The following is a 26,469-nucleotide window of genomic DNA, read 5'->3' on the forward strand; positions in this document are numbered from 1 at the left end:
CCAGGATAGTGCACCCGCTCGAACAGCACGTCGGCCAACATCGACATCGGAATTGTCAGGCTCATTGCTACAGTCGCTATCAACGACGATGTCAGAAAGCAGCCCCTGTAACAAACATTACAACGATCAATTTTACACTAATGAATAAGGTGAATAAAATATAAACAGATGAAAATTACTGAGAAATTAAATTTTAATTGTAATAATTATATTTATAATTATTGCTAAACGAAAATCCAAATTAAATGCTGTAAATAACACCGAAGACTTCTGCTAATCCAAATATTGACAACAGGGTAAACAGCTAGATGAAAATTCGATGAGCGCTCATTCGTTTAACAATAGTTAAAAATAGAAACAACTCTAATTTAATAGCAAACAATTGGTATTACCCTTATTTTATTTCAGAGGCCATTAGTTACGGGTATTTATTCCATTATCAAGTGTCAAAATGAATTTTATTATTGACGTTTTCATAAACTTTGGCTTGATAAAGCACGCCATTCAGACGGCTGAGTGCCTCCTCACATAAACAATAAGCATTGCCAATTCATCAGGTGTATGATAAAAATATTAATAATTCTCATTCATAATCAGCTGTGGACAACGTTGATCAACTCTAAGGCTAGGCGCACACCAGTTAGTCAAGACAAGACATGATCAGACACGTTCAGTCACAATACTTCACATAGTTGCTTATGACGCAACTCACACTGATTAGTCAATGCAATTAGACATGTCTTCATAAGAAACTATGTGAAGTATTGTGAAGGTGTCTGATCATGTCTTGTCTTGTCTTGAATGACTGGTGTGCGCCTAGCCTAAGCCTTAGACAAGACATGATCAGACACGTTTAGTCACAATACTTCACATAGTTGCTTATGAAGACATGTCTAACTGCAATGACTAATCAGTGTTAGTTGCGTCATAAGCAACTATGTGGAGTATTGTGACTGAACGTGTCTGATCATGTCTTGTCTTGACTAAATGCTCTTATTAGGCAACGTTCATTGTCTTCGGGTGAGGTAGTACATAGCCGTTCAATTGTCATCGAACTATTTTCGTGCGGTTGACTATAGTAATTCTTTGTAATACTTTCAAGTAGCCCTATCGAAGAACTTGGACGAATTCTAATTTATAATCCTAAACACTTTAACCGAAACATGGTCCAAACTGACCTAAACCGAAACATCCGGTCTCACAGACTTGAAGTGTTATATTTGATATATTTTCTACTAAATATGAATTTAAATATTTTTCATTGATGAATTTCAATTATAGTAAAGAATAATATAGATTTCAGTTGCAAATTGAGTGATGGAAGAATAGAAAAAAATTTGGAAACATTGATATGTAATAAATCTATGATGTTGGATGTGAAAAACCCCCAATACAAAAATCCGTGTAAGATACTATCAGTTACTACTCAGAACAATAATCATGGAGAAATATTCTATCAATATAGGATTTATAGCAAAACTGAAAGGTAATCATTAAAAATAATGATGTTTTTCATGTTATCAAGAAACTTGTTTGAGCAAACGTTTTCAGCCTCCAGTTATTTTATTACAAGAAATGTTCATAAATAACTTTAGTGGTTAGAATCATTTATTTCAAGTGAATGTTTATTTTGTGACACTTCATTGTGAAGCATCGTATTGATACAAGTTTCAAAGGCTGGGGCTTGTATGGTTGATAACTCATCCTTTGTCATCAATTTTCCTAAACCAACGTTTTCCAAATTACAAAAATTAGTTTTTCAAATAAAAAATGCCAATAAAATGCCGAAATAATGGAGAGAAAACATTAGAAAAAAATTGAATGCTCAAAATTTATGTTAGTCGAAACATCCGGTATTCTAGACCGGTAAAAAATAAATGTTATCCGAAAGATCCGGTAGTTGAGACCGGTACGTTTTTCAATAGATTGTTGAGGAATAGTGGGGGAAAGTTTTAGAGCGGGCAGCAATTTTTTTATTCACAATTTTGTTTCTCCACTACTAGAAAAATAATTTTGCCTCTGGTCTCACAGACCGGTGGTTCGGTTAAAGTGTTAAATAATTTTAATACATCTCACACAATCACCGAAGTTGTGTAAATATAGTGACTAATAACAATTGACGGTCAGGTTAGTTGTGACGACTACGGCGTTGCACCCTTCAGTCTGCTGGTCGAGGATTCAAATTCCGCCGGTAGAGACATGGACTTTTGATCATCACATCATCCCATTACACACGCTAAAACCTCATGAGAGCATCATACGGGATAAAAAATATACAGAGTAAGTCATATGTATGGGAACCCTTCAATAAGTTGGAGACTGTTGTAGACATAATACTGTAACTTTCAGGATAAGTTATTGGTCAAATACTCTACCTTTTGACGTACAACTAAATTTCAACCCCTCTTAAGGGGGTGGCTAAGGGGTTGTAACTCAAACATTTTTAGTGTTAACATCCATTGTGTGGTAAATCATTTTGAAGGCCTTTCTAAAACAAAGAATATGAAATAAAAAAATATTCTTTGATACTTTTATCCAAATTGGCAGCGGATTAAGTTTTAGTTTTTAAAGAAATGAGGGGTTGTAACTCAAATATTTTGAGAGTAAACACCCATTGTGTGGTACATCATTTCAAAGGCCTTTTCAAAACGAGAAAGATGACATTAAAGTCGAACCTCTGTATAACGAAGTCGATTATCCCGAGAAAAAAATCGCTGCTGAAAGGTATTCGTTATTGAGTGGTTGTTCTGTCAAGAAAACTGCCACGATCTTATGGATCTTGTAATATGGTTCACGGCGGTAAATAAATGAATATGGTACATAAAACATATCATCGCGAACGTAGGTAGGGTACCTATTAGGCCAATTATATTGAAATTTGAAAATTCATGCTGTTTTAAATAAAAAACTTGTTTTTTTTTGAATATTTATAGAATGTAATAAGGAAGTAAACTCACTAACTTATTTCTAGAAAGCTTGATTTTTACTATTAGTAGAGTTTAATCAAGTACATACGCAGTAACAATATTTTTCTACTTCCTTCACCAAAGATTTTTTAGTACTTTTTACACTACTACTGTATTAGATTGAACGCAAAATACGGTCATTTTGTCAATAACTTCACTATAAATACTATAATAACTCAACTTCCCTATTTTTCAATGTTTTATTTGAAAAAGTGAGTAATTTTCGGTTGAATTTTGCATTTGAATAAAACATCATGTTCAATAAACGACTCACATCTATTCAAACAGTCGAACATAAAAAGGCTGGTACACTATTTCTCAGATTTAATCCTTGCCTGATAATTTTGAAAGCTTCTAGGACTTCTTGATCTGACGGATTCTTCTCCTCAAGTTCGTCACAACCATAATCATCTTAGTCAGTTCAAAGAATTGAAATGTGTGACAAAAGCAAGATTTAGAAAGTCCAGTCGTTCACCTGCCTGGTCTACAAATGCCAAGTTCTTGAAATCCAATTTAGAGTAACTTGCATTCAATTTCCGACATGTCTTTCAACCTCTATTGACTGTCCACCACCCATCTTCTTCCTAACTGAATTGCCATTATTTTTAGTCTATTGACCTTTCTGCTGAAACTAAACAATTCCTTGAGAATGACCGTCTGCTTCCTATAAACACTACATTTTTTTATTGAAGTCAAGAGAAAACTTTGTTCTTGAGAGGTCCGAAATTCGTTAAATAGAGGTAAATAAGCAGCAAAAACTCCAAAATGTCATGGGACCAGGTAAAAATTCGTTGTGTAGAGGATTTCGTCAAGTGGAGGTTCGTTATAGAGAGGTTCGACTGTAATAAAAATGTTCTATGATAAATTTATCCAAAATGTCGGCTGATTCAACTTTATCAATCATTTATTGAAAACTAAAACTTCAATCAGCCGCCATTTTTGATAAAAGTATCATAGAATATTTCTATTGATGCCATCTTTCTTGTTTTAGATAGGCCTTTTAAATGATATACCACACAATGGGTGTTTACATTCAAAATATTTAATTTACAACCCCTCATTTGTATAAATAACTAAAACTTCAATCAGCCGCCATTTTGGATAAAAGTATCATAGAATATTTCTATTGATGCCATCTTTCTTGTTTTAGATAGGCCTTTTAAATGATGTACCACACAATGGGTGTTTACAATCAAAATATTTAATTTACAACCCCTCATTTCTATAAAAAACTAAAACTTCAATCAACCACCATTTTGGATACAAGTATCATATAACATTTCTATTGATGTCATCTTTCTTTTTTTAAAATGACCTCTAAAATGATGCACTACACAATGGGTACTACACATTTGAAATATTCTAGTTACAACTCCTAAGTCACCCCCTTATGAGGGGTTGAAATTCAGTTGTACGTCAAAAGGTAGAGTATTCGACCAATAGCATATCCTGAAAGTTACAGTATTATATCTACAACAGACTCCAGACTTTATTGAAGGGTTCCCATACATATGACTCACTGTATAATAGGGGAACATTGTCTACGACCCCGCGACTCCACAGATAGGTTTCAACGCTCAGATCGGCAGGAGTTTTAAAGCTGATAATGAACTGTGTGATGGTGACCTCAAGTTGCTACACACTCAATATGTGTAGTAAAACTCCTGCCATCAAGCGCTGCACTTGTAAAAGCAGATTGGCATAAATCTAAAGCTCGATAAATGAGACCTTTCCTATTCGCATTACCTTGATACTGTCGAGTCTTTTCTACTGCTGCAGGAGAATTACTGTGCGTCTAGCCACCTTCCATTCCCTACAATGAGATCTATTTTTAGCATTGAAACTCCTGCTGATCAAAGCAATAAAATACTGCCAGAGGAGTCGGGGCCATATACTACCTTCTCCTATTATTTTTATTAGTTCAACTTTATTTGCCCAGGTTCGGTAGTATTGTGATAATTATTATTGAATTATAATTGATTCTATTTGTCATTCATCTACCGAGGCCGTGAATGGAAACGTCGGGTTCTTGTAGTAGTCTACAGGGCGGCGTTGAGTTACTATATCAATTATAGTACTTTATTGATTATAGCTCATTTTAGTACTTGTGAGAACATATAAATTGTACTACAAAGACGTCGTTACAGAGAAGAAGTAAGTAAATCTTCTACTTTGTGACGTCTTTTCAAGAGAAACAAGATCAGAGTTTGAACTGAAGATTTGAAATATTTCAAGGGTTGCTCAACATCATTTTATGGAAAATGGAAGCCAATTAGATACAAATTAGGACGTAACAGGAATGGAAACATAAAAAACATGGGGAATAACACGGTTTTTAGATGAAAACGGTAGAGGTCATGAAATTTGTGCGTAGTGGCCAGCCAGCTAGATTGTGTCATCGCCACCAACCGAGGTTTTTAACAACTATTGGCAATTTATGAAACTTATTTGTTAAAAACAGATGATTGGATATAAAATGACGTCAGCTACACCGGAAATTTAGCACAAATATGCGCGTAACACCTACCGTCTTCTTCTATATACAGTGGGGAATAATATATTAGTAATACGATTGTACTTACCATAGCCACAAAACTTCAGAGAACACTGTGCCCACCAGTCCATTAATGAGAAGAAAAGTCCACTGGTGTTTGTTGGGCCATTCAAACGACTCCCAATGTGTGTAGTGGAGAAGAAAGAACATTGGCCAAAGAAGAAGAAAGTTGAAGAGACCAACAAATCCTGTAACAAACCAATAGTTATTGTCATCAATGAAGTATTACATATTGATGATACAGACATAAGATAATAGAATGGATAACGAATTGAAACTGAAACCTTGCGAGTCTGGCTCATCAAATCACGTGAAAAACTTTTTGAAATAGACAATCAATCATTTTATTCAGTAAAATGCATTACAAAATTGGTCCCGCTAAACCTAAAAGATTTTACAGCAGGTGCCTACAAATAATAAAATACATGAATAGAATGAATGCTAACTGTAACAATAAACTAAGGAAAATTCCATGAAACTGGGAGTTTAGGAATTTAAAAAGGAGTATGAGGTATTAGATGGTCTAAGGATGATTAATGGAAATTGGAAAAAAGGATAACTCAAAAACTTCAAATAATAAAACTAAATTAAATTTAAAATAAAATATACTTGATACTCTATAGTAAGTAGAGACACTAGAGTAAGTAAGACAGTTGTCTATTGTTTGAAAACAACTTTTTTAAATAGTTTTGACAACGACTATTTGTGATTTCATTTTTGAAATATGATTACATTCAAATACGTTTCCAAAGTGTCATCTACTATAGAAAGTTGGTTCTACCTGTGACAATCGAGAGAGAACAACATATTTGTGAATAATCTTATCCAGTTGGAACCTTCATTTGTCCATTACCTTTTCTCTGAGATAGATGATACAATATTCTAATGAGAAATACTCGTATGTTGATGAGTCATTTTGAATGTGTTTTCATGTATTTATACAAGTTAATATTGCGATTAATCAAATAGTCTTTTTAAAAAATGAATTTATTTGTCAACCACATGGTTTACTATTCACATATTACAATAATTTTATATCTCGCGATAGAGCTCCGTTCTCTATGTCCGCTAGCTTGGAACTGACTACTAAATACAATGTTACCTTCCACTACGACTATGCTACATCAACAATAATGGAATGAGGAGTGCTGACTATATAAGTGATCAGCTATATAACTTACATATATACAATATAATTCTTATTATCATACTCATTATGAATGATTGGGAAAAGAGAACATGATAGAAATTTAGAAATCTTTTATAAAAACTCCACTTTATTTTCATTTATAACTTGCAATAATTATCGAACGATCTTCCTTCAAAGTTCTGTTGGTTGATGCAATTACAAGTTTAATAATAATTAATTACACGATTGTATACGTCAATTTTATATTAATTTTGATAGAGCAGAGACTTGAAGATGAATTCTCAATTCAATATCACATTAATTTAAACAGTAAAGATGATGTTAGGTTATGAATTGGTATTCGAAATCAGGAATAGTTTTAATGGATGGTAACAGTAAAAGCAGAAGCAAATGTAACTTACTTGTAATAATAATAATAATATCGAGTGACCTGGCTGGCTCAGGTCTGGTGTCAGAGTTTTCAGGTCGCAACTGATCAATTTCAGGGCCTCTGACATGACCTAACGACTACTTTTTAGGCAGCCGGGACCGACGGCTTAACGTGTCCATCCGATACACGGGAGTGGCCCGAGATAAATATCTTGCCCGGGCCGGGATTTGAACCCGGGCTTCTGAATCACAAAGCCAGCATTTGATCCACTCGGCTACGGCCACACTTACTTGTTAAAATTTAATAATGAATTCAATAAATTATTCAAACAGGCAATGATAGAAAATTAATTACTATACAGAGTTATCATAAAAGAATGGTGCAGTTTCGAACATGGTTTAAAGAAAAAACCAAATTACTTACAGTTAATGTTGTTTATTCATCTAATTTGTCGTCTCAAACAGTTTTCTTTACATAATTAATAAATTTCAATATGTGCGCCCTTAGTCGCTCGATAAAAATGTCCAAACGATTTTTTTGTGAATAAACAATCTTTTTAATGTAACCCCACAAGAAAAAATCGACCTGAACCACTTGAAAACAGGATTAATGAAGCAACGACAACCATAACCGAAGAAATGTTTGTGAATGTTTGGAGAGAAATTGATTATCGTTTGGACATATTTGTCGAGCGATTAAGGGCGCGCACATACATTAATCATGTAAAAAACTGTTTGAGACGACAAATTAGATGAATGAACAACATTAACTGTAAGTAATTTGGTTTTTCTTTAAACCATGTTCGAAACCCCACCATTCTTTTATGATGACTGTATTATAAAATCTTCTATACTATATCTTAGTATTATTTTACTATACTAGAGAACTAATCAAAGTCAAAATTACTTTATTTCACAAAATTTCAGTTTACAATATGTATGGGCTACAACAAACAAAATGACAGGAATTCCTCAACAATACGTCAGTGCATGGGGATGAGTTCCGGGTAGCCTGAACAGGTATACAATGACCACTAGTTACAGTATTTTTTAAAATGTGGTGAAATTTGTTGTGAAGAAGAAAGACTTACCGAAAAATACAGGAATGTCCATTTTATCTTCATGGTCAACTTTACGCCTCAACAAGACTAGATAGCACGCATAAAAGAAAGCACTAATCAGGGAAAGTATTGCTCCAAAAGGTACCTGCACTTTTGTCGACATGTCGGACAGACTAACAAGAATCTGCAACAAAAATGAATTCATATCACAAAAAATTAAGAAACCCGTGAATATGTGTAATATTGTAAAGGCTTTTAGGTCACGAGTCACCACACTTTTCTTTTTATAGTCTTCATTCACTCTATTCTAACTACACAATTCGGTTTATTTTTGATGCGAGAAGAGATGACCACATCACGCCATATTATAGAAGGCTGAATTGGTTCAAGTTGAAGGAGAGAAGACAATACTTCATGTTGAGTCTTGTTTATCAGCTGATTATCAAGGGGAGAGGTCCTCGGTATTTGAAGGAAAGATTTACACTCCTGGCTCATGTTCACAGCAGGAACACGCGACAGCATGAGTACTTCCTTCTAATACCTCGTCACCGGACAGTTATGTATAATAACTCATTTACGGTCACGGCTTCAAGACTCTGGAATGATCTGCCCAATGATGTTATTTTTGCAGCAGCCTTGGGTACGTTCAGGTCCGTTGCTGTGTTAAGTGAAACTGCTTAGAGATGTTTTCATCACAATCTTTTTGTAGATGTTGTAAATAATTTTTTTTTATTGGCAATTTTCAATAATCGTTGTAGGCCTACAATAACAATAATATTCTAGCTCGTCTTGCTGGGGTATTGGAGCGTTTGACACCTGCTGATACCTATAAATCATACAGTCGAACCTCTCTATAACGAACCTCCACTCAACGAAATCCTCTACACAACGAATTTTTACCTGGTCCCATGACATTTTAGAGTTTCGGCTGCTTATTTACCTCTATTTAACGAATTTCGGACCTCTCAACAACAAAGTTTTCTCTTGACTTCAATAAAAAAAATGTAGTGTTTATAGAAAGCAGACGGTCATTCTCAAGGAATTGTTCAGTTTCAGCAGAAAGGTCAATAGACTAAAAATAATGGCAATTCAGGTAGGTAGAAGATAGGGTGGTACACAATCAATAGAGGTTGAAACACATGTTGGAAATTGAATGCAAGTTACTGGAAATTGAATTCCAAGAACTTGTCATTTGTAGACCAGGCAGGTGAACGACTGGACTTTCAATTCTTGCTCTCGTCACACATTTCAATTCATTGAATTGACTATGATGATGATGGCTGTGACGAACCTGAGGAAAAGAATCCGTCAGATCAAGACATTCTAGAAGCTTTTAAAATTATCAGGCAATGATTGAAACTGAAAAATGTACCAGACAACATTCGACTTGTTCGACTGTTTGAATAGAAGTGAGTCTTTTATTAAACATGATGTTTTATCCAAATGCAAAATTCAACCGAAAATTACTCACTTTTTCAAATAAAACATTAAAAAATAGGAAAGTTGAGTTATTATAGTATTTATAGTGAAGTTATTGACAAAAGTACCGTATTTAGCGTCCATCTGATAGTGTGAAAAGTAGTAAAATAACTTTGGTGAATGAAGTTGAAAATATTGCTACTGAGAATGTACTTTGATTGAACTCTACTAATAGTACAAATCAAGCTTCTTTCTGGGAATAAATTGGTGAGTTTACTTACTTATTACATTCTTTTTTATTTTAAACTGCATGAATTTTCAAATTTCCATATTAATATTGGCCTAATAGGTACCCTACCTAAGTTCGCGATGATATGTTTTATGTAGGTACCATATTCATTTATTTACCGCCGTGATACGATATTACTAGATCCATAGGATCGTGGCAGTTTTCTTGAGAGAGCAACCTCTCAATAACGAATACCTCTCTGCAGCGAATTTTTTATCTGGATAATCGACTTCGTTATACAGAGGTTCGACTGTATACCTAATGGCATCTTATTTTCGTTGATATTATAATTCTATCCTTTTTTTATTTCACTATATTGTTATGAATAATATAAGATCTTGTATTATTATTATTATTATTAATGATATAAAATAAAACACTGTATGTATAATATGATACTATGTAACTTTAAATGAAAAATAAATGAAATGAAATCATGTCATGTAAACCGTGTTATAATTTAAGATAATTTGCAAAACTGTGATTATTATTGTGACCATGTTACCATAGGCGACAAGCCTAGTAGCAATTGAAAAATAAAATCGATCTATCTATTCTTGTAATTTACAAGATTGAGGGATTCTTCAAAACTATAAACATAACAATCAACTTCAAAACAAAACAAAGATCTTCAAATCAAACTAAGAAACGAACCAAATATTTACTTACATTGCAAAAATGAGATGAGAATCTTCTGATACATACAAGGCGATAGAAAAGTCGGATTAGAAAGGACGTTATGCTAACGCACCTGTGAAATGAATAATATTCGCTCTCACTGATAGGTACGGGAGGGTCACAGTTTCTCAAGATCTCAGTTCGTTAGTTCAGGCTCTGAGAGCAACAGGTCTCCAATGATTACCTACTTGATAATTTCGTAAATTCCTGGAGGTTTCACCGAACATATCATTCAAGCCGTCAATGGGTCTCACAAATGTTATACAGAGTGGTGCAGAGGAAACGCATGTTTTTCGAACCGCTAGTACTCGGCGAGGGGAGGGGGAATTGCCCTGGAACGAATGTTGGCAGACGGCCCATACTATGCCATTCCAGTCGCTATGGAGCGTGGGAACGTACAACATCGGCCCATATGAATAAAACCAGAGCAAATGCTCATGAGCAAAAGCATTGAGCATAAGGTTTTGCTCATGAGCAAAAGGTAGAAGCAAAAGCATTTGCTCATTTTGATATGATTTAGCTTTACCTTATACTCTTACCTTATGCTCCTGAACTCTGGAGCAAATGCTCACGTATTTTAAAGATTTTTCATCAGCTGATTCACTTTTGTAGCCTTACTTTGTGTTTATAGCTCACGGAAGCGCTAAATATGCAAGTAGGGTGCACCGCTTGTGTTTGCGTCGTCTGCTATGTTTTCTATTTATGAATAGAGTTTTAGGTTAGTTGAGATTAGAATTTTGAAATAATAGCGTGAAAAAATGTCATCTCTATAATAATCTTCAGCATATTCTTATATATCAATAGCCTTCTTATATCGTCTACACTCTCATCTTCTTAAATGCCTATTTCCTATTTTGTGATGGTTATCTTTATAACAGGTAGCTTTTGTATTTATTCTTTTGTAGGAATAATGGTGACATATCATGGTTGAATCTAAAAAGAGTTTTATAGTTCTCAACTATTGGTTGTGATCGTATCTGGTATAGTTTCCTCTTCCTCATACGAATTAGTTGAGCCATTTTACTATGAGCAAAAGGTGATAAGCTGCTCTAGACTAGACTCACCTTTTTTGAAGCATTTGCTTCAAAAGTTGCGCAAATGCTCTAGTTTATTCATACAATTTTGAGCAAAAGCTTTAACTTTTGAGCAAATGCTCAAACTATTTTTTTGATGAGCATGAGCAAAAGGTTTTGCTCACGTTTATTAATAGAAAATGAAGCAAATGCTCCATATTTTAGAAGTATGAGCAAATGCTCAACTTTATTCATTTGGCCCATCGTGTGTTCGCTGTCGAGCAGTTTTTGTTAGAAACAAATGAATCTGTAGTCACAGTGCAACACTTTTCCGTCAATATTTCATATTTGACAATATTCACTGTGACTACAGATTCATTGTTTCTAACAAAAACTGCTTGACATCGATCACACGAACGCTCCAACGCTCCAACGCTCCATAGGGACTGAAACGGCATACTATGGACCGTCTGCTAACATTCGTTCAAGGTTGATACCTCCTCCCGACGCCGAGTAATATCAGTTCGAAAAACATGAGTCTCCTCTGCACCACCATGTACAATCATGAGTGTTCACTTTACAGTTGATTTCAATCAATATAAATAAGGACTGACCAATCCGCAGATGCTGACAAAGACGGCGACCAGTTTGGAGAGAGAGAAGCGATCGCCCAGGTTGGAGGGGAAGAGTGCAGACAGCAGCAGCGTGAACAGACTAGACGAAGAGGAGAGAGCGGTCGCCACTGCGCTCTCTGTCTCCGACAACGCTGCCTGCAATTATTACACATGCTAATTAATTAACTTAAATCGGTTAACACTATGTTAAAAAGTAATATTATTAAGGATTTCATTGGTGGAGAGTCCCTGACGAGTACTGACGGCAATTCCAACTAGCCTGATATATCTGCCGTCTGAGCTATGGCAGAATTAAAAAATTAATAATAATTGGAAAGTTTCTAACTTTTGTATTTAAAGTTCCTCACATTCAAGTTTAAAACAATAATTGTCCATCCTCACTCTTAAGCTGCGCTTACACCAAATTTATTAACAAAATGTTAATACTTAATCCTTATAGATTATATTAGATTGAACATAACTTATTTATTTATTCATATACAATACAATCCAGGTAAAAACAACAGGCATTCACCCAAAACTGCTTTAACCCTTAATTTGGATTACAAAGTCTAGAGTTATGTAAAAATGATAACTCAATTCACACACTATTTTGAGTCCAAGAAAATGTATTTACTACAATTTGAATTTATCAGATTAATCAATTAAATACAAATCCAAACAAAAATGCTTCTCCACAATCGCCAAAAACATTAAAAATCTCACTTAATTCACAATATTATACTCATGTAAACATAATATCATACACATGATGAAATATGTGTTTATCAAGTTCCGTTCAATCTAATAGAATCTATAAGGATTAAGTTATTAACATTTTGTTAATAACTTTGTTGTAAATGCAGCTTTAACATGAAAGTTTTAAACATGAAGACAGAATAATATGATCAAAATGATTATGATAACATGATTATGATCAAGATGATTCTGATCATGATGATTATGATCACAATGATTTTGATCATGATGATTATGACCAAAGTTATTATTATTATCAAGATAACACTTTATATTATAACACTTTTGAGAGCTGAGCCAACAATTAATTAATATCATGATAATTTCAACTGTTAAGTAAGTTCTGTAAGTAATTTTAACGGTTAAGTAATAATAAAGTTCACTGATATTATGTATATTTATATTTGAATTTACATGTTTCGTATAATAGTACCTTGTCAAGCAGCCTCTTTGAGATTCGCTTAAGGTAGCTTATTTTTCAATAAACGTTTTTTCTATTCTATTTTATTCTAAGATGGTTATGAAAAACAGCGTTCGCAACTCGGGCGAACTTGTTTTTCCGGCTCTCGATCACTTGGGGCCGATTTCCGAGCTCGGGATTTAGCTTAGTCCTAGTCTTTAAACAGCTGGAGTCAGAAAATTGGCTTTCCAAAACGGGGCGTAGTCGCAGCTTTTATAACAGTAGTCGTAGTTTTTATTTTCTCATTTCTATAATTGGAAACGTTTTTCCTTGACGAAATTAGACGTTCCTAAATAATTCAAAATAGCTGAAACTTTACACTATTTTCTCTTTATTTTATTTTGTGTTCAATTTTCTAGTTTTTTGAAATTTAATTCAAACATGACTATGACAATGACTGCGACTACGCCCCGTTTTGGAAAGCCAATTTTCTGACTCCAGTTGTTTTAAGTCTAGGACTTAGCTAAATCCCGAGCTTGGAAACCGGCCCTTAAAGTACTCGACTTCGACTCGAAATTGATATTTTAAGCCGGCACACATTTTCCGCCCTAGGTGCAAAAAATACTATGAATGTGAAAGGTTACCTGGAATGTGTAGTTGGCGACAAACCAAAGCAGGCAGAAGACAAGCGCCAGTTTGGCCACCTTGTCGACGCCCAGTTTGCAGGCTTGTCGACGCGCCGCGTCATTGGCTCGCAGGCTGGCCTGATACGACAGACGCGCCAGCAACGCCTCCTTCGCATCCGACTCAGACATGTGGCGTACCTACAGCAACACCAATCAACTCACTGCTTCATCTAATTCAAATTGAATTTTCATTATCAATTGTCGAGTATACTATAGTGAGGTCCACGTTATAATGGCAGTGGAGAAAGATATAACAACGTTGCTAATCCTCTTTCTTGTTAATGCCTTTTATAGACGGTAGCTGATACATGTGTGCAAAGGTATACTTCAGTGTAAACGAATTTATGGGTCATAATTTGAATTTTTATTGAGAGCGTGAGCACTGGATCACTGCCATCTGAACTGTTAAAGTTTTTTTTCATGTGTTTGTACGTGTTTTGATTTTTTGACGCCATCGATTCCACAATATTGTGGGTAATGGATGAAGCTGAAGGTATTAAAGGTTTATTGATGTAAAATTAACGGTTCACTGTCGTTTAAAATAATCAATTATATTTTATTAAGCAAGAAATTATATATTTCAATCATGAAGTTTCATAATTAAGATGATATATTTTGTTGAATAATTTTTAATTCTACATTGTTCAAAGACGATCTGGCAACAGAGCAAAGCGAGAAAGAGATAGCAAAAGAATATCTTCTTATGCTATCTTTTCTGTATGTTTAAAGCTACTATGGATTGTCCCCGTGTGCAGGCAGCTTTATGGGGAGTTTTTCTCGTGAATGAACCATCTATAGTGAGGTCCACGTTATAATAGCAGTGGAGAGAAATAGGAGAAAAACTTTGCCGATCCTCTGTCTTGTCAATGCCTTTCAAAGACGGTAGCTGATACAGGTTTATTGATGTAATATTAACGGTTCATTGTCGTTTAAAATAATCAATTATATTTTATTAAGCAAGTAATTATAAATTTAAATAATTTCATAATGAATTTTCACAATTAAGATGAAATATTTTGTTGAATAATTTTTAATTCTACATTGTTCAAAGACGATCCTTATTATGCTAGACCTAACGAAGAGATTGAGACATCTTTCACGGCTGTTACCCAAAAATGACCACGGAGTGCCTTATTCGACATTTGCGCCGGTCTACGTTTAATATAATCAATTATATTTTATCAAGCAAGAAATTATATTTTTCAATTATTTCATAATAAATTTTCATAATAAGGATGAAATATTTTGTTAAATAATTTTTAATTCTACATTTTTCAAAGACGATCTGGCAACAGAGCAAAGCGAGAAAGAGATAGTGCTATCCGCTTTGTTGAATGAAAGACAAGGATAGCAATACCATTGCTAATGAAACACTGCCATTATAACGTGGACCTCACTAATTAATGTTTTAAGTAGCCCTATCAGGATATTTGAATGAGAAAATATTAATTTGATAGTTCAAAAAATGTCTCTAAACAAAACCGACTTGAAACTTTCAGGTCACCTTTAGTGGAGTTTTCGTTACAATTCATGACCGAAGAAACGAAATTCTAGAAATGAGATGCGCAAAACAAGAACAGTGATCAATTCTACAATAAGGCTCACGTTATAGTAGCAGTATTCGATCATTTTCTTGATCATTACTGCTAACATTCTATTTAAGTGCATACTAGTAGTTCTGTGAACAGTAGACCTCGCGCTCAGTAAGTTACATTGACCTGTTATGTTCAAATATCTTATCAATTCAAAATGTCTAGAAAAAATTCTGAATAAACATAGAGCTTTCTGTCCTATCGTACCGTGACGTGTCGTCCCGGAATGTGAGTGTGAGCGCTGTTATCAGGTCTGGCTGCAACTGTCTACAACGTTGATGGAAAGATACATTTTCAAGGTGTTCGATGTTTTTGAACGGGTAGTATTATAGTCAACTGTCTACTAATGTTGATGGAAAGATACATTTTCAAGGTGTTCGATGTTTTTGAACGGGTAGTATTATAGTCCACTAGACAGCTGATTTATGATGAATAATTCTATAGTCTGATTTTTACTCTAATATTGGCGTATGAAGGAGGCTCCTTTTTCCTTTTATTCTTGAAATGCAAAATTTCCAAAAACCTTGTATATACGTCGACGCGCAATTAAAAAAGGAACATACCTGTCAAATTTCATGAAAATCTATTACCGCGTTTCGCCGTAAATGCGCAACATAAAAACATATAAACATTAAGAGAAATGCCAAACCGTCGACTAGAATCTTAGACCTCACGTCGCTCGGTCAATTATCACTTTCTGATATAATTGTTTTGTGTATTATAGAGAAAATATAACATAAAATATGTCTCATGGTACCAATCAACTGACCGAAGCTAGAGAGACAGGGGAAGATGGGAAAAAATTATTGACAGATTCTGAATTGAGAAGTGGAAAATTTTATAATTCAAATTAATGTAAAATTGCATTTGTTGCCAACCACATATATACCTCATAAAAGAAGCTTTTGTTCTTTTAAGAATGTAAATAAAGCTATATTATTATTATCATCAATCACTCACTGCTCAATTCATTCAGTTAAAGTAGGGTTGTTCACCTTTTATGTGATATTTTTGTGTATTAATTTGGTAATGAATTGAATTGAAAAACTGACGATTCTATGGTGATATTCAGGCTATAAAGTCACCTAAAAACCACCAATCCTATTGGTGGTCGATACTCACTGCTCGAATGGAATTATTCAATTCAAATGTTTCAACTTTTGTCATTGTTTTAGGTATACATTTAATACTCAGAGAATGTGCAGAAAAAGAAGTGGAAATAACTTGTACTCTTTTGTACTTGTACTTTACATAATGTTATACAATTACTTTTTAATTGAACTCACTACTGGCGTTCTAGTGTTACTTTTGCTAGTAGAGCCAAGATTTTATTATTACTTTGCTTACTATTATCACATAATCTTGTTAATTTATATACTTCTAAAATGTTGTACTTTTGTTAACTTTATTACTGTTTATACTGTAACCTATTATTTTGTGATTGTAGAAATGTCTGTAAAATTATTTGGCAAATAAATTTCAATTTCAAAAGCAAGAGAGAGAATAAGTAATTAATTTTCTATTCAAAGTAATTTTCAAAGAAGTGACATCAAGTTGGGTCGAAAATTATCACACAACCTAAAACCTAAATTGTCACAAAACGATAAATTTAATTTTCTATTCAAGGTAATTTTCAAAAGAATTGACATCAAGTTGTCTCGAAAATTATCACAAGGCCTACAACCTAAATTGTCACAAAACGATAAATTCTTTTAGATTACAATTTTTCTCATTCTACATGAAAACTTTTACACCAAGGAATGTCGTGAACCGTAGCCCATTCTCACCTCTGCCAATTTGCTGAATCGAACAGATCTCTGCACTGATGAGTCATCACTCTCAGTGCCGGAGTTTCTTTCATTTCTTTCAGGAAACTTGATCGGCACGAATGTGGGATCACTCTGCAACAAACAATCAAACAATTCAACAAACAAAGATATCTGTGTTAGCACAATAATAAATCACTCTGCAACAAAAATCTCAACAAACAAACATTTCTTTGCTAGACAATAATAAATTTTATAATTCATGTCAATTTGAACATTTATGTACGGTTCCACCCAGGTCGGTCAAGACATTTGAACACGGTCAAATCAGATACGCTTTGCAACGAGTGCACTGAAACATATGATTTCTATGGCGAAAGTTACTATTGTTAAGGCTGTGCAAAGGCTAAAAATAAACTTTTTACTCGTGATAGTTTTCAAAGTTTTTTGATTTTTATAATATATATCATCAAGCTGTCAAAATGAAAAAGTTTTCTCAGGAATTTTTTTTCTGATCATTAATTTTTGAGATATGAGCGACTGAAATTTGAATTTTTTGGGACAGAACATTTCAAATTCGGTACGATATAAATCCATGAGATTTAGAGGATAGATTCTTCATGGTATTGTTGATCTAGTAAAACAAAAATTTTCTGAAAATATCAATTTTTAAGATAATTATTCAATATACTAAAAATAACTTTTAGTTGAGTTATTTTTGGTAAATTGGATAACTTTTCCAAAAATTAATATTTTTCGAAAATTTTTGTTTTACTAGATCAACAATACCATGAAGAATCTATCCTCTAAATCTCATGGATTTATATCGTACCGAATTTGAAGTGTTCTGTCCCAAAAATTCAAATTTTAGTCGCTCATATCTCAAAAAGTAATAAGAAAAAAATGTTTTCCTGAGAAATGTTTTTATTTTGATAGCTTGATGATATACAAATCGAAAAACTTCGAAAAATATCACGAGTAGAAAGTTTATTTTTAGCCTTTGAACAGCCTTAATCCCAGTGCACATTTGTAAATATGTACCCGGCTTAATCATGTTCGAATAATGTCTTGAACGAGCTTAGTGAAACCGGACATTAGAGTTGACCAATATTTATTGAAAATTCTGCTCGTGTTTGTTTGTACTTTTGTTTACTTGGAGAAAATATTCATAAAGTTATAAAAAATTAAGTGATTGTATGATAAGTAGATATATAGCATATATAAGTAGATTGTATAGCTTAAGTAGATATCCCATGGTATAGGGAATTTATGTCGCAACTTTTACTGTTATCTCAAGCCGATTACTGTCGATTATTGTTAATTTTTTTGGGGTGAGAGTGTATGAACGGCACAATTTGAGAGACAACCAGCGTCACAAGGCTGCATAGGAAGAACTACGTGAACTATCGGCTTGGATAACAGTAAAAGTTGCGACATAACGCCCTATACCATGGGATCTCTACTTATGCTATCGTTTCTCTATGGTAATACTGAGTTTGAATATTCTACGATTAATATAGAATAGATGAGTACAAGATGAACCATTCATTGATTCACCTCGACACATATATTATATAGTGAAGTGAGGTATCATTTTGAAAACCTTGAATATTGTTATATATTGAAAATGTATGAGAAAATAATATGTAATGTTCCTGAATTATTATGAATAAACTCCTCTGGATGTGTCGTCCAACATCCACAGAAATTATTCAAATTAATAATTATTTTTTCCCATTAAGATGTTTACAAAAGAACAAGAAAACAAAATTATATAGAATATATTAATTACACTAAATTGATTAAATAGGTACTTTGCAAGTAATTTTCTAAATAAGATTGCAAATTTAACGCCTCGCATTATTATAATGAACAACTAATCGAATAAATAATTCATTTATTTATTCAGGGCTACTTGGTAGTTATATTCTATAGAATCACTATAATGACAGGTAGTATCAACAATTATATAAAAGGGTTCTAGTGATCCAATAAATAATATTTTTAATAATTTATTAATTTTAGAGACTACATAGAACATTGACAAGAAAATGTGATAAATAGGTGAAAAATAACTTACAAGACTAGTATTTGCTTCAGTATAAAACTCTCATCGTCCATATCAGGTTCAATGTACTGGAAAATAAACAAAATACAGTAAAAACATTAATCATGAAGATAAAAACATCAGCAATGAAGGAGACCATTTTTGCACTCTGAAATGAATGTGTTGTTTTATTTCGCTGAGACGTAACGTTCTTAGATAATAATATTATATTATAAATCTCTAGGTGGACTTCAATTGAATAGAACTTCGATTTAATATTTTCATGTATTTCGAGAGGTTTAATATTTTCATGAATTTCAAGAGTAGCAAGCCTATAGTGAGGTTCACGTTATAATGGAAGTGAAGAAAGATAGGTGACCAGCGTTGCCGATTCTCTTCCTTGTCACTGCCTTCTATAGAGGATAGCTGATGCCGGTATATCTGATGTAACATTAACTGTTCATTCTAGTTTAAAATGACAAACTATATGTTAATTGTCAAGATTTTTTATCAATGATTAAATAATAAATTTTCATAATTCAGATTAAATATTTAGTTGAACAAATTTCTACAATGTTGAAACCCGATCTGGCAACGTAGCGAAGCTAGAAAATGATAGCGCTATCTCTTTGTCGAATGATAGACAAGGATAGCAATACCAATGTTAATCAAATACTGGACCTCACTATATCAGAGTATGACTAATAAAAAAGAAATTCCTTGTTATTAACAAGATCTTGTTATCAATAATTGACTTCCAAATGATTTCATTTAACGAGACTATTCATAATATGATATAACAGCCGGAATAAAAAGCAAAAAATTGTCTTCAAATTTGAATTGAAACATGTGTGTGATCATGAAATATGATCTTCATCTGATCTAATGTAAATAAATTATAATACGTTTTACACCAGAGTTTAAAACAAAGTTTTCAACATAAGTTAATAACATTTTCTTTTGGCTGCTAGTTTTGTTATCAACAAAAGTTAATAACTTTGTCACGTGTTTTGTCTGCAGCTGTAGTTATTAGGGAACAGCTGTAGTTGTAGGGTAGGGATGCTGGGCGAGCGGGCAGAACGAATGTTCTGTTGAAAACACGAGTTATCAACTTTTTCAAGAGAATTTTTGTCGATTCAGTCAAGTTGACAACTTTTTATTAATAACTCATGTTATCTATCAACTCCGGTGTGAACGCAACTCAACATTATGTTATTAACTTTTGTAATTAACATCAGTTGATGACAAAATGTTAAAAACTTGTGTTATTAACTCCGGTGTAAACGCAGCTTGAAAGTTTTAATATTGTTTTTTGTTAATTTGAATAAAGTAGCCCATGAAGTGTTTTCAGAGTATGACTTTATTGAGCAACGTGGATTATTAGGAATGTAAGAACATCATTTCACCATGCTTAACCTAAGGTCGGGAAAAGGTCATTCAAAACCCCAATCAGGGGAAACCCCATTTCCCTTTTATCCTTACTTTATTGTCCTTACGACATTTCACATTAGCTGCGTTAGAATATTGACCTTTGTCAGAAGAGAATTAATCAAATATGAATAGTGAACTGAAAGTTCAAAACAGTTATACGAGCTTTCTACAATTCATATTTTTCAATAATTTGAATTTCACATTTTCTCAAGTAAGCTTCAAATACCTTATCATGATTAACTCATCCTCGGACTATTGCCAGTCAAAATTAGACTTTATTTACACATACATTTGAAATGAGCCTGATAAACGCAATACATTTCCAACAAATTCCGATTATGAAACCATGTAAGATAAGTAAATAATAGTTGTGAAATGTTAAGTGTTTAGATAATAACAGAATAAATTGTTCAGTCGACCTATTGCAATATACGTAACAACTATTCAGTTTACTTTGTGTTGAGGTATGATGTATGTAGAGAAGAAATAGCACATTCATGATAAGCAAACAAAGATTACGATTCAACAATAGCTCTATAATATTTAAAAAGTTAGTAAATGTTATCATGTACCGTATTCGAACTTAACGATAAACAAGATTAATAATTGAATAATAATTGGTGGATAGACTTAATAGAAAAATAACAGCAGCAATAATTGTTCAGAAAGTTTATTTTGATGGCTCATTATCATTGCTAATATCTTCGAAAAACTGCAATGGGCCATTATAATAAATTAATAGCTTCTCACTCGACCGAAAGGAGGATAACTTTATAATTTTCAGTTTCAACTTCCGCAACTAGCTGACAAAATGCATATCAGTATGTCAAACATAAAATATTAATCACAAAAGATTACTATATTGAGTCCACGTTATAATGACAGTGAAGAAAGATAGAAAAAAGTAAATTCGTATGGCTTTTTTGGTGGGGAGTCCCTCGCGGGAAGGTCCCACCGCCTGAATATATAATTTAAGCCGTCAATGGGCCTTACGACTGTCATACTTCAGCCGGGACCGACAGTTTAACGTGCCATCCGATAACACGGGAGTGATCTGGTTAAAACGTTTGGTGTTGAGAGGGTTTGAACCCGGGATCTCTTTGCTGCTACGCAAGCACTCTATCCACTAGACACGGATCACTCCAAGAAAGATAGAATAACTGCGTTGCAGATTCTCTGCCTTGTCACTGCTTTCTAAAGAAGGACAGCTGATACCGGTATACCTAATGCAATACTAGCTGTTCATTCTTGTTTAACCATCTGGTAGTCGCGCCCTACTCAATCACACAAGCAGTCGCTTGTTGTAATTTTTACAAAATCCAATTTCCCAAGTGTTTTGTACTCTGTTTACTGTCAAAACATATTAAATAATTGTATAATTACTATTTCCATCTCATTGGATAATTTTACGCCTATGAATGTTTGGATGATTACCTTCTCGTAGCCCAATAAGGTACACTAAGCATAGCCATCAATTCTGTGTTATTGGTTCGTTCACAGTCCCCGTATACAGTCTTTCCCTATCTTATGCACAGTGCGACTTATGCACTGTCGCGACTAAATGTACCATTAAAGACTGAAGCATTGCTCGTTGATACTGCAACTCAGTGGAGTGATGGGGGAAAGCTTTGGAATGCATAGGTGACTCATTCACTGACACCACCCCTTCATAGTTTGTACTGACACTGTTGTACTTTTTACACAGCGCGACTGCCGGAAGATTAAAATATTCAATTATATTTCATTCTTCAAGATAATATTTTTTCAACTTTATTAAAAATAATAAATTTTCATAATTGAGATAATTGTTTTAATAATTATATTTCTACATAGTGAAAGACGATCTGCCAACGTTGTGGAGCTAGAAAAGGATAGTGCTATCTGTTTGTCGAATGACAGACAAGGTAGCTACACCAATACAATCAAATACGGCCATTTATAACGTGGTCTTACTATAGTATCCTTTTTCATTCTTAAACACGAGTAGTTTTGGACGGTTGTCGCCATTATCAAGTTTCAAGGGAACTTGGAGGGTAAGAAAGAAAGCAGATCAACGTTGCCGATGCCAATGCCTCTATAGACGGTAGCTGATACAGGTTTATTGATCTAGTATCAACTGTTCATTCTCGTTTGAATTAATCATTTATATTTTATTAGCAAGAAATTATATTTTTCTATTATTTCATAATGAATTTTTATAAGTAACATTTAGGTCCGGTTTCCGAGCTCGGGATTTAGCTAAGTTCTAGATTTTAAACAGCTGGAGTCAGAAATTAGCTTTCCAAAACGCAGTTTTGTAGTCGCAGTTTTATAACAGTAGTCGTAGTTTTTATTTTCTCATTTCTATAATAATTGGAAACGTTTTACTTGACGAAATTAGACATTCCTAAATAATTCAGAATAGCTGAATCTTTCACTATTTTTTCTTATTTTATTTTGTGTTCAATTTTCTAGTTTTTTTTTTTGAAATTTAATTCAAACGTGACTATTACAATGACTGCGACTACGCCCCCCTTTTGGAAAACCAATTTTCTGACTCCAGCTGTTTGAAGTCTGGGACTTAGCTAAATCCCGAGCTCGGAAACCGGACCTAAATATTTCGTTATGAATTTATATTTTTACATGTTAAAATGATCTGGCAACTTTGCAGAGCTAGAAAGAGATAGCGCTATCTGCTTTGTCGAATGACAAGGAAACTACACCAATGTTAATCAAAAAATGCCATTATAACGTGGACCTCACTATAGTATACTTCTTCATTCTTAAACACGAGTAGTTTCGGACGATTCTCGCCATTATCAAATGTACTAGTAATCTTTGTTATTAATATTGTAGCCCTATCAAAATATTTAATGATATAACACCAATTTGAAAGTTCAAGTCTCTCAAAAAACCGACTTAAAATTTATGAAACTTTCGAGCCACCTTCTGTGAGCTGCCGTTGAATTGATAACGATGAAGCGAGATCCTACAATTTAATTCAAATGCACACGCAAAAAAGTGATCAATTCTATAGTAAAGTCCACGTTATAATGGCAGTATTGATTTGTTGCTATCCTGTCTAATATTCAAAAAAGGCAGATAGCGCTATCCTACCCAAGCGAAGCTGAGGTCTTAGTTCCGACTCGATCGGCTTTCTTGTTTTTGGTACCGCAGTTACAGTCGCATTATTGTCCGATTTGGATGAAATTTGGTATGCAGTTCTTTGAAACAAGGCGCAGAAACGAATTTTGATAAGACCTCCGGTTTTATATAAATTGAAAATAAATTGTGCCGCTCTAAAATGTGCTGTATTGAATGAATGGTATCGTTAGAATGCTATCGATAGAGGACAAGAGTTGTCAGCGGTGAACCTTGAAACAACTGAGTCACTACAAATCATACTGTATTTATTAATTGAAGAAAACTTCTCACTTGATTGTACCATTTCTTCCCTTTTCAACACGATATTTCCCTGTTTCATAGATGAATAGTTTCTAGACCTACCGAACGGGCCGGAGACCGGTTTTCGCTTTAGTATGAGATGGGAAACCGACTTGTGAGCATAAACATTCTGCATTGGCATAACAAGCCGCCATAACATTGAATCCACTTTTCATGAAAAACATTATTAGCAACCTCCTGTCATTGTCACCAACATACCCACGTATTTAGAATCATTTCCGTCTCGCTATATCGTCTGTGAGACGATTCCTGGTCTAAATTGCCTACTGCATATTTCATTATCTGTCAGTTGACCGATTTCTTATAATTAATTGTTAGAAAATTTGTAATATTGTAAATATGGGGACGATATGAAGGTACCTGCTTGAGCGACATTTATAAGTCTGGTGACCCTGGAAACAATGTCTTTAGCACTTTCAAAGGATAAAATAATAGATGTCATGGATAATCTTCACAATATACGGTACTTTCTTAATGGCCCTTCTCATTAGTTTGAAAGTTGTAGGCTTCATGAGCGAGGTCTACTGTTCGCAGAACTACTAGTTAATAGAATATTTATATTATTCAAAAGGGTACTCAGATCTATATTTCATTTATTTTTATCTTAATTATTTAAATTTATTATTGAATTGAAAAATACTGTAAATCTTGATGATAAAATAAAATTGATTATTATAACAAGAATGAACGGTTACTATTTCATAATATATACGGAAACAGTATATACCCGTCGAACCACTCTTGCTCCCCGGTCGATCATCAATCGCTCTGCTGGAGTGACGTTCGTTGCGGAGCAGAGCGAAAGTCTGTGCGGACCTTAATATCTGATCCTAATATATTAAGCGAGTAATTTCTGTATTTTTATCTGGTTATTTATGTTCAACGGATCTCGAAAACGGCTCTAATGATTTTCACGAAATTGGAACAAGTAGGTTTATGATATAAAAAATCGATAGCACTAGGTCTCATCCTTGGGAAAACTCGCTGAACGACATTAAAAGGATAATTCATCCTTGGATGTAACAGCTGAGCCTTTCGTCGCCTGTAGATAGTAAAAAGTGAGTGAGGGAATGAGTATGTGAAAAATCAAAATCCCAGAAAATCTTAAATATAAACACGATCATTTTAGAGAATTGTATTCTGTTTATCAATAAATAAAATAACGAGCGAAGCTCGGTGCCCGATATTAGAATTTATGAGGACGGAAAATATCGTACGTCCAAAAGTCGAAGTGTGTGTAACTAGACATAGAAGGCAGTGCCAAGGCAGAGAATCAGCAGCATTGTTCTCCTATCTTTCTTCACTGCCATTATAACGTGTACCTCAATATAGTGAATTGCAGTGGGATATGTCGTATTTGATAAGAGAGTATTCAATTAAGTATTCAGTATTTCATGATGGAAACATAATTATAATAGTGAACTTCTCATTATAACTGCACCTACCATGTAATTTGAAGGTCTGTTGCATTGGTCTCTCCATGGTGGCCAAAGACATAATCCCAGCAAGTAAACGGAAAACATGGAAGTCTTCAAATAAGTGCTGAAGAAAGGCTTTTCGAACTTCGCATTCTTGTAGATGTACTGAAAAATGTAAACATATAGATTAGCATGCAAAATATTTGAGGAAAAATTAGATAAAGGGCTCAATATTTTTTATTCATTACCAAAATAAATTACGGTTCGCAACTTATGATTTCTACGAAAATTCTGAACGAACTTGTTATTTAAAGATTATTCAAGTTTCCATAATTGTGTCAGAACATAACACTATTGTAAAGGTTTCTTCACACTTAAAGTCCGATGAGATTCATTTTTAATCCTGTCTTCATGCATGACCAATCTTGTACTAGTATTTTTCATTATTATTATTATTGACAAATCAATAAAATTATCAACCAGCTATATTCTTCACCAAATGAGTTGGATAAATCAGCAATATACAGTATTGATCATTAAATCTTCAGAAATAATACATTCTCATGATTTATTTAAATAGTTCAACATAATCACTGAAATCAACTGACTGAAATACAGGGTCATATATTAAAGTTGAAGCAGTACTACAAGTCACAGAAAGTATAAGGAATTCTAATCAAAATACCGTCATTGATGACACATGGTAATGTCTCACACTGCTGACCCCTTTTGTAATATGGTAGCGATTTGGATTGATGTCAGTACCATATTGTCTTGTGCAATATTTTGATATCCTTAAATTTATCTACTTCT

The 26,469-nt window shown here is 33.7% G+C and overlaps 1 protein-coding gene across 1 annotated transcript in view; it reads right to left on the reverse strand.

The window, feature by feature from the left end:
• Nucleotides 1-2: 2 nt before the first annotated feature.
• The window catches only part of LOC120349721 (solute carrier family 35 member F5-like), a gene marked incomplete at its 3' end in the record, with an annotated part of 27,693 nt that continues 1,226 nt past the window's right edge, over nt 3-26,469 (reverse strand). The window contains 9 exon segments of the mRNA XM_039420257.1: nt 3-105; nt 5,549-5,708; nt 8,131-8,284; nt 12,114-12,269; nt 13,917-14,096; nt 17,338-17,451; nt 19,397-19,425; nt 19,428-19,452; nt 25,684-25,821. Of these exon segments, the coding sequence (XP_039276191.1) occupies nt 3-105; nt 5,549-5,708; nt 8,131-8,284; nt 12,114-12,269; nt 13,917-14,096; nt 17,338-17,451; nt 19,397-19,425; nt 19,428-19,452; nt 25,684-25,821 (1,059 nt within the window).

This window comes from Nilaparvata lugens, chromosome 2 (genome assembly GCF_014356525.2).
Source record: "Nilaparvata lugens isolate BPH chromosome 2, ASM1435652v1, whole genome shotgun sequence".
NCBI lineage: Eukaryota > Metazoa > Arthropoda > Insecta > Hemiptera > Delphacidae > Nilaparvata > Nilaparvata lugens.